The 20,848-nt window shown below is 29.0% G+C and overlaps 3 protein-coding genes across 10 annotated transcripts in view; 1 reads left to right on the top strand and 2 right to left on the bottom strand.

Annotated features, from left to right (window-relative positions):
• Rhogef3 (Rho guanine nucleotide exchange factor 3) overlaps window positions 1–20,848 on the top strand; it is a 143,941-nt gene that overhangs the window by 4,594 nt on the left and 118,499 nt on the right. For 4 of the 8 annotated variants that reach the window (XR_014439118.1, XM_083100742.1, XM_083100741.1 and 1 more), the window contains exon 3: window positions 20,647–20,772. The exons of the other annotated variants lie outside the window; for them this stretch is intronic. Coding sequence is in view for 3 of the 4 variants with exons in the window: in XM_083100742.1 (XP_082956868.1) it covers window positions 20,647–20,772 (126 nt within the window). In the remaining variant the exon portion in view is untranslated. The remainder of the gene's footprint in view (window positions 1–20,646; window positions 20,773–20,848) is intronic. 8 annotated transcript variants of the gene reach the window in all.
• Window positions 844–5,157, bottom strand: LOC145971995 (venom acid phosphatase Acph-1). Its single transcript, XM_083100147.1, has 7 exons — window positions 4,962–5,157; window positions 4,375–4,482; window positions 3,617–3,882; window positions 3,133–3,289; window positions 2,932–3,055; window positions 1,911–2,122; window positions 844–1,695 (listed from the first exon to the last, which is right to left on the bottom strand). Exons 1-7 carry the CDS (start codon window positions 5,052–5,054, stop codon window positions 1,429–1,431), a joined length of 1,227 nt encoding a protein of 408 aa, XP_082956273.1. The 5' UTR covers window positions 5,055–5,157; the 3' UTR covers window positions 844–1,428.
• LOC145972274 (lysosomal acid glucosylceramidase-like) lies at window positions 13,763–19,487 on the bottom strand. Its single transcript, XM_083100754.1, has 9 exons — window positions 19,403–19,487; window positions 18,596–18,805; window positions 17,522–17,654; window positions 17,230–17,383; window positions 16,895–17,055; window positions 16,271–16,662; window positions 15,255–15,483; window positions 14,904–15,017; window positions 13,763–14,752 (listed from the first exon to the last, which is right to left on the bottom strand). The coding sequence occupies exons 1-9, from the start codon at window positions 19,440–19,442 to the stop codon at window positions 14,647–14,649; spliced, it is 1,539 nt and encodes a 512-aa protein (XP_082956880.1). The 5' UTR covers window positions 19,443–19,487; the 3' UTR covers window positions 13,763–14,646.

The raw sequence follows: 20,848 nt of genomic DNA, 5'->3' as shown, positions 1-20,848 counted from the left end.
TAAAATAAACGTATATCATTTGTGATATCATGATATCCTATCATGGCAGTACGCCATCAAGAACCGTCGTTATGTAAATAATGCGTTTCATACGAAACGTACTTACTCCTTAACGGATGCATCTTAGATGCACACGCATTCGTAGTTTCGCCACGCAAGGTGAATCACCGTAACGAAAGTGCAGGGACCCCTCTTGGTTGCGCGTATCTGCGTCGAGATGCTTGATTCCATGCAGAACGGAAAATGACAAGCGAAGGATCACGCGCGAATCGCACAGGAGCAGTGTTTCTCAAATATTTTAGCGCACTGTAAATATTATATCGCACATTATATGAAATATAGATATTATAAATGGATATATTAATGGAGCAAATAGAGATATTACGGATTGCCATTTTTCTCTTTTACAATTTTAACGACTCTCCAAATTCAAGTGATAAACGTATCGATCGAAATCGCGGTATCCATTTCTATCTCATGGAAACTACTATTCGATCGCGTTCGGGTTCTTGAACTCTTCAACTCGACGAGAATAGAAAGAAAAGTCAATCCGTTCATTTTGGAATCAAATTTGCTCCAATTTCGCATTCGGAGAACTTAATCCGATTATCTGTGACATTAAAACGGCTGTCAAACTGACGTCTACTTTTTACATCTCCAGGTCACTGCATTATTTTCTTCATTATATTATCAGCATGTAAAAAATCATATAAAAAATTTATCTATATATTTTATATGTATTATAAGATCTAATTTTTATCGCATAATACTATCAAATGTATCTATGTGTATATATAACAATAAATGGCAAAAAACACACCATAATTTTTCACATCACAATTTTTCGATTTATTAATATTTTATTTTCATTGAGCTTTTTACACAAAATCATAAATACAATGTTATTCAAAATATTAATATTAACGAATAATAGTAGCGATATCTAGATACTTGTATGGCAGTAAATGTCATAGAATATTGATTTTTGTCGATAAAATTTATTTACGAGCATGATTGATTGATTAAATCCGATGTAGGCTTTGAAAATCCCACGTTCTAGATAACATGCGTTTATGAATGAGATGTTTGTTTTAAAATGATTACGATATTGAGACTACAATAAAATCAATATACTGACAGCTATTTATATATGTACATAATAGTTCGCGTATGTAACGTGACAGTGTAACAACACGTGCGGTAAAATACATCAACGCGTTAACCGCAACATACGTAGCGAAATGTATAACCGCAACCTCGCTAGGCCTTCCGAGTACTTTCATAGTTCAATGAAGTATTTCCGATACAGGTATCGGTTGTAATACGCGAGTCGCAACTATTTATTTTCGCAACCATTTCCCTGGTTAAGATCACGTTTCTCGAAGAAAAAAGAAAATAAATATTTTAGAGTATATCTGCGTCGATAGATCATTTTTGTATAAATTTCGACGTGAACGCGAATAAAATGACGAAGAAAAAGTATCGCCAAAATCGGTCGTCGTCTATACGTGTCGCAGATGATTGATAATGTGGCACATGAGCCTCTGTTGTTTTATTTCGCCGACAATAATACTCGTCGTCATTCGGTAAAACATCTTTTATAATATCGAGAAATTTTACAAAGGGACACAATTCCGTGCAACCTGGAATCGTCTGTATAATTAGTTGTTTCGTAACGCCAGTCCAAAGTAAGACCTGTGAAAACAAAGCAATGAAAAATAAATCTCTTATGTATTATTAAAATATTATAACAAAAGTGACAAAGAAGGAATAATCTATTTCTTTTTAACTATATTTCAAAAGATTTGTTATCTCGATTGTTCTGTAGGGAAAATCTAGCACATCTAAATGAATCAATTTGATTTCTCTTAGATTTATCTTATTGATGTGAAATGTATCATGTAACGTACTCGGACGTAGTAACTTCCTTTCTTGTCTTGGAGAGTCTCTAGAATAATTGTAGCACCATAAGCAGGGACCGTTGGTTCGTTTGTTCCCAAAGCGTAGGCAACGGCGGCTATATTGACTTCGTGACTCCCAAAGAAGAAAGCTTTTCTGTCATATGGCAATTTTCCTGTTCTTTTCTCTTGGATATCGTCCACCATTTTGCGAAGCAATATACCTATACGGTATTATATATAGAATTATAATAAAAATCTTAGTAATTTTGTTGTAAATAATTGAAATAAAGAATATGTCAATTATGTATGAGAGATATTTTTAGAGTGAATTATCTATAATACTAGCAGCGTATTTCATTCATTTGAACATAAGAGAAGGCATGATTATAAGTCAAGAAACGCATTCTTTTCAAGTTATAAATGCCGTCTGCCAGCAGTAAAGTTTTGCGAGAATACCTCAGAAATTCATAGAGCTTTGATCTTAAAGGATGAATATTATGTTTCCTTTAGTTTTAAAGGAATTGTTGGAAATCACTCCCTCTTGCAACGATACATACTTTACTACTACTGTCGTTTCATGAATTCAATTGTAGATCGAATTTACATAACGCAGGATAAAATAATGGCATATTTGATATTCTCATCTATTTATCTAATTTTTAAGATTAGCGAAAGAGAATACAATTTTTTGATATATTTCATATATTATATGGTCTTTTGAGAATAAATATATCGAATTACTTAAGAAAATATAAAATATATAATGTATATTTTCCTTTTCGCTAATTTTAAAGAATAGACGAATATATTCATCTTGACATATTTACTATATAATTAATTATTAACACAATAAAATAATTGTATTTGTAATCTAATTTTGCCAAAAAGAATTTTGATATTGAATTTTTGAAAAAAAAATATTTTCATTATATTTTATACTATACAGTTGATCTTTTTTCTCTGGGTAAACAAAATATTATCAAAATTTGCTAACATTTTTAGAGAGATTTTCTATAATAATTGTACCCACCTCCATTTAATCTCTTCAAAGTCTTCGTATATGATCGAAGTTTGAAATCCAATTCTATCATTTCTTCCATCGGATTAGGAAAAACATTTTGGGTCCATCTTGGTAGCGTCAAATTTTGCGCAGCCTGAAAATGATTGTATGATAAAAATTTAGATGAATATATTTTAAATGCTTTATTACTATCAGAAAATAATTGCTCACCTCTTCTTTAAGTAAATTGTACATGTGAGTGACAGCTTCCGTACTGTTAATCAATTTACCAGAATGATCAGTCAAATAATCCATTACGTTCTTATATTTATTAATTATCTCTTTTGTATTATCCAGTTGAAGGAACCGTTGATATTCTTCCCTATATCTAAAAATCAATAAAAGAGAAAATAATAATGTTTATTACAATTTTTTACATTGAAATATTATTGGAGAAAGTTACATACAAAGTGTATATAAAAATGATAAAATAATTAAATCTTTTTCTTTTTATTCCGGATCTTTCTCACCTTGCATTATAGAGAAAAGATGATTAAATATATAAAATAAAAAGAGCAATAAAATAAAATAAAATGTCTGTAGATGTTGAAAAAAAGTACAAAGAGCATCGGGAAAACGAGACTAAAAATAAGATTTAAGGATTGTCTATTTCGTTATAATATCTCTGCAACCAAATTCCTGTAAAGTTACTCACCGATGACAGTAATGCGGAAACAAGAGGTTGTCAGTCTTGTACGGCTCGGAGAACGTCCACGTTGGAATCCAGGGCAAGTGTGGATTCCAGGTTTGTCTCTCGGAGGGCGGGAATAATCCTGCTAGGACCAACTGAAGAGACAGTTGGGTTCGCGGGACATCCGTAGATCGAGCATAGATCTTGGCCGGCCAGTAATCCGGTCCGAAATATTGATCGTATCTTCCGCGCAGCATCGTTCCGATTTCGTATTCCCGCATCTTGCCTTGCTAATCGCGCGAGGGAAGACGTTATAGTTAGACAAGTCTCCGCGAAATGGATATCACGAGATGAAAGATTACACAAATGTTTTTTTAGATCGAAATATTTTCCTCTCTTTAGTTCAAAATAAGAATTATTTATCAAAATTAAAGAATTAATTTTGCTTTTTTATTTTATGAAAAAAAAGATATTGAGATACTTTGAATGACAATAGTAAATGTTAGATATTTATGTTCGCGTTATATAAGGTGAAGACCATTAAATACAATAGATAACTATCTTAATAGATCTTAATAGGTAACTTATCATAAGCGTTTGATGACAGCATGTGATTTAATCTACTTTTAAAAAGCACGCAATAAAAATATGATACAACAAAAATATACTATGATATATAGCGTTCCTGAATTTTAAATCATGCAATTGTTGAGTGCATAGTTAAATTGATATCGTTTAACTATACAATACGGTATTTCATTTTAATCGTTATAATTACTTACATTGGTCAAATCCCCATTTCCCATCGGATAGTAAGAATGTTCTCGATACGGATCATTGGGGTAATTTTGGAACTCTCGATGGGGCACTTTGTCACCATGGCGAAATACCTTTGAAACAGAACATACTTATATATGTATATATGTAAAATATGTCGTCATTATCCATTATCTTCACTGTCACCTCACAAAACTGTCACGATAATGCAAATGTTTTGTTATTTGTCCCACGTACGAGGAATCACTTTCTCGTAACTTCTGAATTTCTTTCGAAAACTTCTCAACTTCACACTCACATTTGTGCGATTCGCGTGACAAAAGTATCTATCTGCCTCTAATTGACTTAAAATAATTTAGGAGTAATATTTATTTTATATTTTCGAAAGAAAAAGAAACATCAAATGCTACTTTTTATTTCTATTATTACTTTTATTACTTTTCCCTGACTAAAAAGTCAGGGAAAAGTAAAATTCTTGGAAAGAATGAAATGTCTCTCATTTTCTTGTTCACACATATCCTCTATAAAAACAATTCTCATTGATTTTATGATTTTACGTATGAAATCTATGAAAAATTAAATAATTCTTTACCACGTGAAGTAATTGCAGTTCCACATCGGGACCGGCAGATGAGACGAAGTTAATGAAAAATAAAACGAAAATCGTTAACTGTATTAAAAACATCGTTACGATATCTTTCCAAAGATACTTTAATTCGAACGAACACTTAATTAATACGACCTGGACGACGGTTGCGTGCAGAATCAATGATTTCACGGCACAATCTGCGAGTGATGTTTATATTTCTACTCTCACCTCTCTCAGTTGGCACCTGTGAGTGGGAGTGGAATAAGGAATAATCAAACAGGCTCACAATTCCAATTATTTTTAGTAGGGAGTTTCCCGCTCTTAATGACGTTTGATCCTTTTTCTTTATCTCGATCGTCATCTTTCTCGAAGGACGTCTAACCAAATAGTAAAAACCCACAGAAAACCGCAAATGATGTGAATCACGTAAGGAATTCTCAAATATTTTTAGATTATACGTTCACATTCTTTACAGTATGTAATGTTTTATTTATAAATTATCTAAACGCATTATTATCGCATCGTTGTATGAATGATAAAATGAGATTTATTGTGTTTGACAGATTTTAAAATAGACTTTAAAATATTTTTTGTGAATGTGTAATAAAGTACAGCAGATATTTGTGTTTAATGTTTTTTAAAATATGTGGGTGAAGAAAATGTTATTTTTTAATTGATATGTGAACATAATTTTATTTTTTAATTAAATATGTGGATTTTGGTCTAATTTTTCTTTTATAAAGTTTCAACTTTATAGCTAATTTTTAATTAATCATTATTTTAAGATCTAAAAATCAAAAGGAAAAGGCAATCTTTTTCCAAATTATTTTATTAAAAACGTTAAAAAATTGATATAGTGATATCAACTATATAATGGTTTTATAATAGAGAAAAAGATAAGATAAGAGAAAATTGAGGATTACCGACGAGAATTTTTGTCATGAATAAAAAAACAGAAAATATCTTTTTAATAATTTTTTATTATATTCTTTAACGCATCTGAGTATCAAACCTATGTTGTTTTTTATACAGAATCACTTTATACAGCGCATTTATCTTGTCTGTCTTTAATTTGCATTCTTTTTTTTTCTCTTAATTGAAAAATGCTTTCTTGTATATCCATGAATGTGCTGAATTTATGAGCTTCGCAAATGCTTGGTCGTTCGGCGAGGTTTATCTGCATGTGCGTAAATAACCAAACGGATCTGTAGTTACCATAAAAGCGGTATATGATTTACGAACTTTTAAAGGTTTGAGAAGTTCAGAGTTACAGAACTACAGAATCCTTTATATCTAAAACATTATTAAATATAATTTATTATCAAGTATTTTAAATTTAATTTTCTGAATTCTCCTTTATATAGTTTTTTCTGAATAAGATTAGTATTATTTTGCTAGATATGTATCTTTGTATGTCTACATATATTCTCCATTTTTTAGAGATCCTCGTATTTTAGAAACATAGCATTTCTTAGTTCAAGCATTACTTATATTTTTTATATTTATCAAATATCGGCATTCCTGCGATGCATCAACATACTAAATTGATATGTCATACCAGGTGCAAACGTGTGTTAAATCGACTAGTTCGAATACGTGTCAAATTGAAATCCCAAGGATATCCAGTTTATTCTTTTAACTACAACATTGCGCTTATATTTTGATATTTACTATACTATGGATTTAGCATTGCTATAGTGCAATCAGAGTATTAATAGGAATTATTTACTTTAAAATTAAATTGTGAAATTTTTTTTAGTTTTAAGGTTTTTATTCCGTAATTATATCTTTCCGTAATCGTATCTGATCTTGGATAAATTAAAAAAAATTTTATCCGTTTTCCGTTGATGGAATCAATGCGGTTTTGTCATTTATCCATGACAGTTCATGAAAATTCAAGAAAATCTAATGATTCATGGATAGTTGTATGGATGATCGGCATGAGACAGAAAGATAAAGACTTTGTCAACGACGTTTTTATAAATTCCGCGGAATCATAGCACTTGACTTCACCGCACGCAATGAATTTTCCTTCCGTGATTCAATTCATGGAAAGCAGGAAAACCTGGGAGCCTTTCGAGACAAAGATAAAATGCGTAATTGGAGATTTCTATTTCGATGTCGAAAATTCCTGATTAACATTCGCAATGGAATTAATTAATTTGCGAGACGGTAAAGCGACATGTTGTTCGAATAATCATTTATGTAACGTGTAGTTACGAAAACAATAAACCACGATCGCGCACATATTACGCACATTAACGTTTGCAACGAGGCGCGTTTCAATTTGCGGAACAGTAAAATATCAGCATTGCTGAAATAATTGTTTACGTAACGTGTACAAAAAAGTGAATTGCCATCGTGTATATACAAGGTGTCTCAAAATTACTGAATTCTTTTAATAGTAGATTTCATGGCAAAAACTATAAGTGATCAATGAATGCTACGAGAAATATTTAAAAAATTAAAATTTTTTAATATGACCTTGATATTACTAGTTATAATTAATATTAATGATAGCCGACCACATTACAATTAACGATCAGTTTGAGAGTAATAAATGTATGATTTCATAATTGTAACAATCACAAATAGGTTCGATAGTGACGCACAATTATATATAATCAATAACTATATAAAACGATTGAAGGAAAAAAAATGTTAGATTATGTAAGATTATGTAAGATTATGTTATATATTTATTAACCATATCTATGATATCTAACATCTTGTGTTCTAATGAAAAAAGCTTCTATTTTAAATTTTAATGAAAAACATAAGAATTTTTCCTAAGAATTTTCCGGTCTATTAAAACGTTTTGAAAATATCTGCTCATTATACTTTTTGCTATAAATGTATAAGTCCTTAAAGCTCTTTTTATCATGGGTGATGATTTCTTATTATCTGATAAAATTCTATGCTGTAATGCGTCATATTTGGACGAGTCTATAAATAATTTACAACAAATTTAATATTTGTAAAACTCTCTCTTTCTTTCTCTCTTTTCTCTATCGTAATTACATGTTTTACATGTTATTCCATCGATATGTCAGAGCTATTACAAAATATGTATGTATATTAATCATAAAATAATAAAACATACAGCTTTTCACATGTGAGGTCAATGTTAGTTTAGCATAAGATCAAGTAAAAATGAGATCAAGTGTTATTATATATCCGTGTATACAACACGTACTTACGTGATATAAAACACCTTTCGCGCGGCCTTCATTCAGCTATACCTTGTTACAACTAGACGAATCATTATAAATCATTTAATGCCTAACCTTCTATATCACTTATATTTCTACCTTAATTATATAGCATAAAATGCAGTAATCATAACTACTTATATAACAATCTACGGTTTAAAAAATAAATAAAAAAATAAATAAAATGATGATGAAATTTTTTCGTTGTCGAAGATTCATCGACTAACAATATATAGCAACTTTTCTCTAAAATAAATATATTTCGATTGTTAACTTGTTATAACGTTAAAATATTATTTCAAATTTTACAATGACATATACATCGCCGCATATCATACAGGAATTGATTAAAAAATTCGAACTTATAAATGTAACGAAATCTTGTATGTATAGAAATAATGACAATTATAATAATTATATTCAATAATATCATTTTTCATAATAAAATTTACACTAATATTTGATAAACTTTTATCTTGCGTTTCTCTTTTTCTTTCTCTCTTTTATAATGTCATTTCCATATGTAGAAGATTTCGTTACATTTAAGTTCGAATTTTAATTAATTCCTGTCTATATAAGAATTTCTTTGTGCGACGATGTGTATGTTATTGTAAAATTTGAGATAATATTTTAACTGTTATAACAAGTTAAGAATCGAAATATATGTCTATAATATACCCATGTTATTTTTATGAAGTATTTTATAATATATTATCTTTAGCAAATGTGTGCAAGTTAAAACATTTTCAATATTTGAACATTTAAATGTGTAAACCTCGGATATATTAGTAATAAATGTTAAAGCTATTTATTTGCCTGAGTAGAAACACGTGTTATTGATTTTTTTATTGAAATTTTAATATCAAAATAATATTAGTTTTATTATTAATTAACTTTTTATATGGCAATATATAAATTAGTATGAAACATGAGATTACAATATAACTGTCTATCAATTAATGAATTGATCAAAGATTTTGAAATTAATTTTGATATTTAAATGTCATTTGATTAAATTAATTATCAATTTACACACACACACACACACACACACACAAACACATGTATATATATGTATATATGTACATATGTACATATATATGTACATATATATATACAGTTAAGAAATATACTTTACTATACCTCTTGAAAACGAAGCATATTCCATTTCCAATGGAAAAAAAATCACATTCATAATGTTAACATAGTATAGATAATGTGTAATAATAATAATTTGTGAGTTAAATTTAACTGTAAATGTGGATATATATATAGAGTGGAAAATAAAAAAATAAAGCTATCATATGTGCTATAATTACAATCAATCATTTATGATGTTCGTACTTAACCGCAATTAAACTCGTTTATACGCATGCGTCATTTTGTACATAATATGCAATATAATTTTAATCTCAATGTGATGTCAATGTGTGAATGTATAATCTTCTTATAATCTACTTAAAAAATGTTATATTGAAATAGTAGATTTCAAATATTTTTATAACAGAAGGAAATTTTTTATTAACTAACTATAATAATAATATATAATATAATTAGTAATAATTAAAATATAACAACAAAGTTATCAAATTAATTAGAAATATATAAAATAAAAAAAAGAATTATACATAATAAGAGATGGATGTCATTAATCACTCGTATACAACTGTTTGTAATATCATTCAATCTACGATTGCGCGCGTGCGGTTCCACGAATTTTACGATTAATTCTATCTTGCTAATAAATATTGTAAATGCGCTTCAATATCGTACATACGACTATAGATACGACTATAGATTTCAAGATACATAATACATATATAATTTCAAAATACATAATTTCACAAATACATAATTTCATAAATACATATAACATGCATTACGTGTTTCATTCCTTCATTTACAAATCATATATCAACGATTATAAATATTCGTCAATTCTAACCAATTTATAGTTTACAGTTTTACACAAAATGGAGGAAAATAAACAAAATGTATTTATTTAAATATTATCAAGTAACTTCAAATTAATTGATACACAATATTTTATGGCATTATTTTATGTTGACAAAGTAAGAAGTATTGTTGAGAGAACATTTAAAACTTCCAGATAATAATAGAGAGAACATTTAAAACTTCCAGATAATAATATACTGAGACAAATTTACATAATCATATGCACATTTGATACATACAAACGTATGTATAAGTCATTTGACATTTGTAATTTATGCAGTACAATTTAAAATTAGAAATTAATCTATCAACATACACAATCTGAGTCTGAAAAGACTGTATAAATTACAATACGTTATTTACGTTTTATATAAAGATAATTCTATGCTAAAACTCTAATAATGATAGAAAAATGATACGCAAGCGATGTCAAATATTATGCTCGCCATATATGGTAAAAAGAAATTCGAACATAAAAAGAGTCAATTTTCTTTATAAAATTTTATTTCCTAAATTAAACAAGAGATATATCGTCAATTATGAGAATTGCTTTTTTAACGTCAAATTAAATATTGTTGGTTTTTATCAGCGTGTTCGATTTTCATCCAAGTTTTATTCACGAGGAAGCATGTACATGGAATAGTCAGGTATGTATTTGTTTTTACTAAACGTGCGTCGGCGATATATCGTTAATGCTTGCATTTTTTGCAATCGCACGGCGATCGCCTCCTCTCATTCTGTATCGATTATTTGATTGCGCGTTTGTTCGCACCAATGATAACCTTGAACGATACATCGACAGGTGCGATGAAGAGAGAGGGAAAAGGAGGAAGTGCGAAAGAGAGAAAAACAGAAACACCGGATACTTCTAGTTTTTATTAAAGTATTATTCACACGTGATAGAAATATAGTTACGTTTCCACAAGCATGGAATGCAAATGCGCTCTGTCGGTGAAAAAAAAGAAAAAAACAAGATATATCGGCGATCTCGCGAATCTTAAAATGCATATGCCATTCTTATGTAATGCAAGACGAACTTGAGAGAATTGATAAAATCATAGCAGCAGAAATTACTCGATCATAATATGAATAAATGAGAATAATATTCATATATCAATAAGCGAAATCCCAGTTTTTAATTTCTTCATCTCCGCAAATTTTAATTGCGAGATTGCAGGAAACACGGTTCACAGCTGTTCATTAGATCGTCGATGCATAATCGGTCATTTCACGTGCGAGGAGCACGTGTCGTCGTGCAAGTCTGTAATCTTATATTCTTTCGCGCATAACTCGAATGCTTCATTCGATATATGCAATCTTAGTACAGAAAAAATTCGTACATAAACGCTAAAAATGTAAAATTTTGAAAAACTTTTTTTAGATCATTTATAAAGAACATAACATGAAATTTAATATATCCAAAAAGTTTATTAGAGTTTCCACGTAGAAGAAAGAAGGAATACACCCATTGCTTGCAGAAAATAGCAATGATCGATGTGCGAAATGATACCATTACCAGATATCCAGGAACGTTCCATCCATTCTCAAAGATATCTATGAATTTTAATCCCCCGTCGCCTCAAGTGCAGTATTCTCGTTGCAAGTAACGTAGTATAGCAGGAGAGAGAAGCTTTTATTGCATACATGGCATTAATAATGAAGATTGGAGCCGCAAATCAGACGCGAGCTTCTTATCACGAGCATACAGACTTACGAATTTTATTACGACCATACGTTCACCGGACACATCTTCCAACGTTAATTCATAATTGTATACAACTGCGCGTTTAAACAATGTCTCATGCTATCTATCATTTCGCTTTTATTTTCTTCGAGAGAAGTGAAATTCAAATTCACGAAATTATTCGTTCAAAAATCGGTTATAGATGCACACATGCGTTAAAAGACGAACGAAAAATGAGTTCGTCCTCTTTCGAGTCATTACGACTACGAAGATATACATAGTTAAACCGCAACTGAGGATTCATCTCACGAGGAGAGAGAAATTCAATAGCGTCGAGAATTGAATAACTTATCGACAGATGTCCTGGAGCGTGAAGAGGTACGTTCGGGAACAAGTTCTTCCTCTCTCTCTTTCTCTTTAGGAACCATTGCAGATTAGTCTAAGATCGATAGACTACATCGAGTCGGTCCAACGCACGGTTTTCGTGTTAAATTTCAACCTTCACCTCCATTCTACGTCCTTGTTTCTCATTTCTTTCTCTCTCTCTCTCTCTCTCTCTCTCTCTCTCTCTCTCTCTCTATCTATTTTTCTCCCTCTTTACTTCACATATTATTTCCATTTTACGAAATATTTTTTAAATTTTGATTTTTTGACAGATTGTTCCTTTTTTTATTGTTTTTTAATTTCTTTGCGACGAAAACATTTTTCATTTTTATATAAAACTCTAGCTGACTTTGGATAATCAAAGAGATTATTTAATTAAGCGTTTTCTTTCTACTTATTTATTAAAATAACAAACGTAATTTTAAATTACTGTTTTACAAAAGTTCTTTCGTTCATTTAAATACAACTCGACTAATTATTATCGCATAATTACTTTTTACACACATTGATTTTCTAAAATCTCAAAAATACTGATCTAATATGATTAGATGTTAAAAACAAGTGTTACCAACACCTGCTGTACTTTTTTTTAGTGAAATGTACTATGCTTACATTGAAACAATTTTCAGTATAAAAAACAATTGAAGGATATTTATAAAGAATTAAAAAAGAAAACTTGTATTCAATACCGCAAGCATACACATACCTTATTCAGTTCGTTGAAAGATTGAAAAGCTTGCCAAACGTTGTTTATCAATAAAATAGCGACAAATCTTTTTTCCAAGCCATTTTTTTCTCAAATCTCAAAATCTAGCCAAAAAGATGATTAATTTTTCAATTGCGAAGTAAAGAGCTTATTTATTTATTATAACTTTCTGGTATTGTATCAGATCATAATAAATCCATCGCGGCACAAAATCCTTTTATACTCAAAGTATTACAAAATGTGTCTAAGTAACGTATAAATATTATAGTTTTAACTAGTTTGTGAGATATTTAAAAACATTTTGCTCCTGTTGGAATCTGGACGTAAATATGGGGAGAGAACAATGTCGTGGTGGGATATATGGGTCACACAGGAAGTGCCTGCAGCGTATTACCTGGTGTGGCGCACGAGCTCGCGCGATAACCCGGGGCATAGTTTCGGCGAGACCTTGGACCAGTGACCCACATAATGTGCGCGCGGAAGTAACGAGAATGTCCTTCGAATAACATCGATAAACATCCACGAGCCAAGCTTTATTTTACCGTCCGCGTCCTGTCTTCCCGAATATCCTTCATCCTTGAAATTCACGCATGACGCCCGATTTTTTAGATTTGCTGACACATCCGATAAGAACATTTTCGCGCTGGCCTTATTATCGAATCGGTTTTTGAGATCTTGAAAAATATTGGTATGACGTAGAATGCACTGCTTATGGGAATTTCTTGCGATAAGAATTATATAAATGAGAAATTATATAGAGTCAATATAGGAGAGCAAAAAAAAGATGGACATAAACACAATTGTGTACAAATAGTTGTAATAATTGTACCAATATATATGAGAAAGTGAAGAACGCAAAATATTTCGTGCGTCATTTTTATTTCGTTTAAGTAAAGCATACACCAAATACAATTTTAATTGATCCTTTTCTTTTTTATTGTAATTACACTTATTCTATGACAGAATACGTTAATATTTTACTTTATCATCTTAAAAATAATATAATAGATCTAATTTCTATAAATTTTTTTTTGTATTTTTGACCAGTTTTATTTTTATCTTTGACAAGTAAAATTATGACCTACTTTATTCCATATAAAGTCATACTTAGGTTGTATGAAAAAAAAATTATGTAGCAATAACGTTCAACATATCAATCTTAGAATAATAAAAATAATTCAGATTCATATTAAGACAAATTCAAGATTCATATTAAAAGAATTATATTGGTTTAAATTATTTTTGCTGATATTAAAATTATAGCTTAACAGATTAAATGCGGTAGATGTTTTAAACATTCAACGAGATTGAATGCATTTGAACAACCTCATTTCCATTGCATTCATCAAATTTGTTAAATTTTTGTTAGAGAAAAAGTAAGAATTCTCGGCGAGAGTTTTAATCTCGATGAGAATGATTCGAGTTATATAGAAGTTTCAAGTAATTGCAAACCACTACCACTTAATTAACAATAACGTGTATAATACTCAAGGCATAGAAGTTATAGTTAAAATAGAATTCTTAAAACAACACAACCATTTATACTATTAGTGCAGCAAGTTACATTATAAGAAAAGTAGTTTAGCAATTTATTTCTTAATTCTTTTATTTTAAAGAAACTCTCATGAATATTTTTTTGTAGTAGAAAAAATTTACAGAATTAAAATAATTTAAATGTGAATTAAAATCTATGCCTTGCACGCGCAATATACATATATCTATCGACACTACGGATTTATATTCTTATTACATGTTCCAATATTTCATTGTATTAATGGATCTTCCGGAAACATTTATTGTCGTTGTTCCTTTCTTCGGATCTTCGATCAGAATTACTTTCTCCTCTTCGTTTCTGAAAAAACAAAAACACAGTTGATACGAGAATTTCCTCATGATGCATCATGCATATTAGGTATTAACAAAGTAAGGGATTAGAATATATAATACGCCAATCAATATTTGAATATTTTAGTGTTTATATATGTCACAAGAGAAAAACTTACAGGTTTAAGATTATTAGTGCGACACCACCATCTGGCGTGGAAAACGCAACATTTTCAACTCCTTTCATATTTTCCATTGTTGTACCGATCCTTATACTATTAGGTGGAACATACCTATTTAAATAAAATTTAATCAATAATGGTTTAAATCGCTAATAAAAAAATATGCAAAAACATTAATTTTAACTATTCCATGAATTTATGTCGTTTTAAGAACTATATCATTAATGTTACAAATATATCTTACGACACATGTACAGATACATGTGGCATTACGACACATGTGTATGTGTACACACACTATAATCCAAAGATATAAAAGAGAAATATAAAAGAGTAATGCTTACTAACTTTGAAAAATGTCCAAGAGCGTAGAACATCGGTTGTTTATAGAATTCATCAAGTCTGCTATTGACTATTATAGATGAATCAACGAAATTATCGATCCAATTTGGTCCACCAGTCATATCTAAAGCTATGTTCCAATCGATCCAAGAAGATACCCAGTGCGACATATTTTCGATAATGTTTCTCGCATATATCTCACCACGCTTCCATGAACCTAGGATTACTGTGTGATCTATAAATATACATTTATTCTATAATTAGCTATGTATTATATAACAAGCAACAAACGCATTGACTGTAACTCAGTATTTGCCCTATAAAACTTTGAGTCTTAATATTTTAATAAAAATAAGTTCAATATAAAAAATTACTCTTTCATATTTTAATATCACATAACGTAAACTTTATATAAATAAGAAATTGTTTGAAAAAGATTAAAAGCATACAAAAGATATATTTATAAAAATGTGTTATAATAACAACTTAAGAAAATATACAAATTGTTAACAGAAATGCACATTGCAAGAACATATATTTTTCGAATTAAATCAAACCTAGGGATTCTTTTGCTATTTTTTTCTTCGATGAGCAATTATTGAGTATCATGAACTAAAAATTGGAAAATATGATGAATAATACAATGCGGTATATTAATAATTTTTTTACAAAGATTGTGATGCTTTAACGTATGAAAATTTTCAATCTTTATGATCTATATATTTCGATAACTATTTGCCGAACGAAAAAATGGTAAAGATTTTTCGATTTACTTTAATCTGAAGAATATACTGTTGCAATAGTATTCGAAAGAGAGAGAGAGCGAGAGAGAGAGAGAGAGAGAGAGAGAGAGAGAGAGAGAGAGAGAGAGAGAGAGGAAATGCTGTAGTTAAAACTATGTATAAAACATAATCAATTTTTCGTTCTAGTCAAATTTATTCTCGTTTCAATAATTATCAGTTACTAAGAAGGATCTTTCGGAATATGCTAAATTTATAATGTAAAAATTATTCTTTACCAACCATTAAGTCCAGTGCAAGCTTCTGTGTATATTATTGATTTTTCTGGAAAAAATTGGTTTATTTCGTTTAACTTATGTGGATCGATTACTTTATCGTGGTAAAAATGGAGTGTAATTCCAAAAGAGATATTTCTTGCTCTTTGATCCTCAAATATTTTTTTCGGCCAATCGGGAAGTACCAGCCTGTTTTCTTCCATTATAAAGATCTTCATGTGCTCGAAGCCTTTTCTTTTTAGGGTTGGTGACAAGTACTCGATAATCCAGTCACGCTCTTCCTCAGCAGTACATGCCATTCCGCTTATATTCTCTGGCGCATAGTTGTAATTGAATGGTTCATTCTGAGGTGACACACCCCAGAATTCCAATCCAGCATTACGATAAGCTTCAAAATATCTATATATAAAAGTATACAAAATAAAATAAACATTCATGACAATAGTATATCTTAAATTTTTATTATCTTTATATAAATTTACTTGTGAAATCTAATCTCCACACATACACGCGCGCGCGCACACGTACACACACACATATACACACAAATTATGCATTGTAAAAATAAATATCCTGATCAGTTATTATAAATAAAAAATTAATAGAAATATATTATAATAATATATCTTACTTTACAAAGTAATCTGCCCACAATTGTCGATATTCTGGGCGTAATTTAGCATCGTTTCTCCAAGTGTATTTCGTTTTCATCCAAGGGCTGGCAGTCCATGGTACAGTCAATAACTTGATTTTATTTTCTTTTAATTCTTGCGCTCGCTTTGTCACCGGTATCTACAAACAATTGAGATATTTAATGATCATATATATTTCATACTTTACAACTATGAACTATATTATTCATTCGTTAACTTTAGAAGTGTAAGAATTTTCCTTCACAAGTTTTTAAAAAAATAGATTGTCTTATAATGAAAAAATTAATTATTAAATGAGAAAACTTGAAGAAACCTTATAATTATAATCTTCTGGTTGCAAATCGAAATCGGAAAGTGAAACGTCATTTTCTGTCATCGCATAAGTATAAGGTCTTGTTGAGAAATCCGCGCCACCCATAGGCATTCTAATAAAGGTGTAATTGATCCCATGCGGGCCGAAGTAGCTTCTATAATTTTAAACAAAAATTAAATATAGAATTATCATCTTTTGATAAAAGTCATCAATACTTCCTAAATATTTCATATGGCAATCGTTAAATTAGAAAAATTCTTTTAGAATTTAAGTATTTTATAATTCATTATACTTTAGCAAATTGTCGGACGCGTTATGCGTTAGATTCAGAATATTTATGGCCGCTGAATCGGTCACTGCTCCTCCAAATCCAAAGATTTCTTGATACGTGTCCGTTTGATTTATAATAATCTTTCCTAGTTGATCTAGAGGTGGATTTATAAACTTTTTCTCAGAACTTCCACGAAATACTTTCATTGTAACAATTGTTTTTAATTGTTGAATTATATTGGGCTTTTGTGTTTGAGATTTCAAAATTATTCACACATATATACATTATACATTATACATTATACATTATACATTATACATATACAGGGTGAGCCATTTTAATTAACGCACGCAATTATTTCGGAAACAAAGCATTTTAGAGAAAAATGTTTCAGACAAAAGTTTTATGGTTTCGAGGGGGCCATAAGATGGTATCATTGGTTTGACCTTGAAGAGTTATTTGAAGGTCACATGAAGGTCACCTTCAATTTCTTAAATGGAACCTACTATTTGTCATTGCATATTCTTGTAGCTTATCTCGAGAGCTTTCCAAAACACTATATGGAATTGTTAATTGCAAATTATATATTTTTTCTTCAAAACAACTATGTGTTTTCTTTACACCAGTTGATTCCTCTCATTATTTTGTACGTAAAAGTATTAAGGTAAGATAATCGAAAAATGAATATTTTACAAGATATTTTACGGTTTATGTAAAATTAAGAAATTATTTCAAGCCTCATAACTCAAAAAGTACTTAACGAAAAGGTACTTAATTATAGTGTTTTGGAAAGCTCTCGAGATAAGCTACAAGAATATGCAATGACAAATAGTAGGTTCCATTTAAGAAATTGAAGGTGACCTTCATGTGACCTTCAAATAGCTCTTCAAGGTCAAACCAATGATACCATCTTATGGCCCCCTCGAAACCATAAAACTTTTGTCTGAAACATTTTTCTCTAAAATGCTTTGTTTCCGAAATAATTGCGTGCGTTAATTAAAATGGCTCACCCTGTATATAATTTTTTTAAATATTTCTATATATAGTACATTTAAAAATTTACTTTATCTTTTATAAGGGAAATTAAGTACTCACTGGAATCAGAATTAACTTTTTTAAATATACCCTTCGATATATGAAATCGTAAACCATTTTTATTTGAAGTTATCAAGGTATATTCATCGGGATTGGGTGGCTTGATCACATCCGGTGTTTGATCGCATTGCTGTGCATTGCAAACGCAATAATGTCCATCATCTCCACTTGTCGTTGACCGACGTTTGATATTACAGTCAGATGATGTAACTACATTTATAAAAAAATATAATTTATTAATTTTATTTCGCTATTATTATTGCACTACGTATTTTGACGGTATGTGCTATATCTTTGTGCATATAAATAGATTTTCAAAATTACATGTGGCTTTAAATCGAATTGAGTGTTTCAGAATTGTTAGAACTAAAAATTTCGTTACTTGTTTTGCATGTCTTATGTTTTATATTTTAAAACATATTCTATATTATATATAAAAATACGTGAAAATATTTACACTTTTGTGAGATTCGTAAAATTTACAGAATCATAGAAAAATAGAAATAATATTTTCATATTATTATAATTACGACATGTCTTTATCATATGAAAAGAGAATTATTTTTGTAAGCAAACATTTTTAGTTTAGTAATATAATAACATAAATTATAGAAACATACAGCAAGTAAAATCTAAATTAAAATGTATTTAAAATAAATAAAATGCAATAAATAAAATTAAATAGAACATTATTTAACTTAAATGTTCAATTAAAGTAATAAACAATAAATACAAATAAAGTATACAAAGGATATAAACAATCTGAATGAAATACAATTGAAATATGAAATATAATCTATTATCTACCTGTCACTAAAACAGCAACGAGGATGATCAAGCGCCACATTATGACTGAGGCAAGGATAATGTCGCGGCTTCTATATAAATTTTACCACACCTGTTATAAAACGAAAATAATTAAAGAGCTATTTAGATCAATTATAGTATCAGTTGTATGTATAGTTGTATGTACAGTTGTATGTGTAGTAGGAATATGTACAGTAGGAAACATAAGTTTAAGAAATAGGAGACTTTAAAAGAAATTATATGAAAAAGTATAATTGAGAAATACATATGAAGATTACTTTTCAAATTTTTAAAATCGAATTTTTGAAAAATAAAATCACAAAAATTTTATGTTAAAAATTTTGCATATCCTCTTTTTACTTATTAATACAAACTGTCTCACTTGTATCGATTTTTACCGTATTGTATTTATTGTATCTAATACTTGTATATATTGTATCTAATACAAAAATATTGAACAATGATGATCGGGATAAATAGTTTGCGCTTTTTTTTCGATAGTTCGAAAAATGTTTCTTTTGATAAAATACGTATATATCATGCGTATATATCATATTGATCTAAGAGATCTATATAGCACATATTTAACGACCATGAAATCTGAAAATAGAAATAATAATATTGATATTTGTTTCTCATAATAATTTAAGATTGATATGATAAAATTATTTATAAGCTGCTTTATATATTACATTTTAAAATATATAAGAAAATAATATACATACAACTTTTTTAATTTTATTTTCTAATAAGAAATTTAAAGTGCATTACAAAAAATAAATTGCGCATTCTTTTCAACAAAGTAAACAAAATTATTTATTTTGTTTACTTGTTATTTTTTAATTTTTTCGTTATTTTAATCATAAATAGGATTGATTTATACTTTTTAAGTTATTTTGGTTAAAAATTGTAATCCTCCTTTTAAAATTTTGTACATGACTGTAATATATCCTATGTTTTATACATGCCTAGACATGCTGAATTATAATTTGCTTTTGTATACAGTAACCGCAATTAAACATTTAGTTAAGTTAACCTAACCTCTTTTTCTTAGAATATAAAATATGTAAATTATTATATATATATTTTGGAATACGAAATATATATATAGAATTTTAATTTTTTAGTTTTACAAATATAGAATTTTTTAATCATTTTAAGAAACGAAAATTTGTAATTACATTATTTTATTGGTACAGAAAGATTTGTAAAATTTAATGAAATTTATTTAAATTATATTACAGATGTTCCTTTCCTGATGTATTTGGAATGTGAAAACGAAGATAAAATAATTTTTTTGCTTAAAAATTCAATTGATTATATACACATGGTGTCTGCAAGCCAGTTATTACAGATAAGGAAATTTCAAGGTAAGTTTATCTTATCACATAGTAAAAGAAAATTGATTGAACTAAATTAAAAAGATAGTAAGGCTCTAACAATAAG

Source organism: Camponotus vicinus, unplaced genomic scaffold, assembly GCF_025532165.1.
Source record: "Camponotus vicinus isolate PSW18456_S1 unplaced genomic scaffold, iyCamVici1.0 SCAF_5, whole genome shotgun sequence".
Classification (NCBI taxonomy): Eukaryota; Metazoa; Arthropoda; class Insecta; order Hymenoptera; family Formicidae; genus Camponotus; species Camponotus vicinus.
This window is presented reverse-complemented; position numbering and strand designations above follow the sequence as displayed.

What these genes read in the sequence shown, in the direction of transcription:
- LOC145972274 (XM_083100754.1), bottom strand. Translation starts at nt 19,442, where the DNA reads ATGTGGCGCTTGATCATCCTCGTTGCTGTTTTAGTGACAG. An exon ending in GCGTCCGACAATTTGCTAAA is followed by an intron (nt 17,384 to 17,521) that starts GTATAATGAATT and finishes TTAAAATTATAG; the next exon opens with AAGCTACTTCGGCCCGCATG. An exon ending in AGCTTGCACTGGACTTAATG is followed by an intron (nt 15,484 to 16,270) that starts GTTGGTAAAGAA and finishes GTATATTTATAG; the next exon opens with ATCACACAGTAATCCTAGGT.
- LOC145971995 (XM_083100147.1), bottom strand. Translation starts at nt 5,054, where the DNA reads ATGTTTTTAATACAGTTAACGATTTTCGTTTTATTTTTCATTAACTTC. An exon ending in AACTGCAATTACTTCACGTG is followed by an intron (nt 4,483 to 4,961) that starts GTAAAGAATTAT and finishes TCTGTTTCAAAG; the next exon opens with GTATTTCGCCATGGTGACAA. An exon ending in ACAATTTACTTAAAGAAGAG is followed by an intron (nt 3,056 to 3,132) that starts GTGAGCAATTAT and finishes AATCATTTTCAG; the next exon opens with GCTGCGCAAAATTTGACGCT.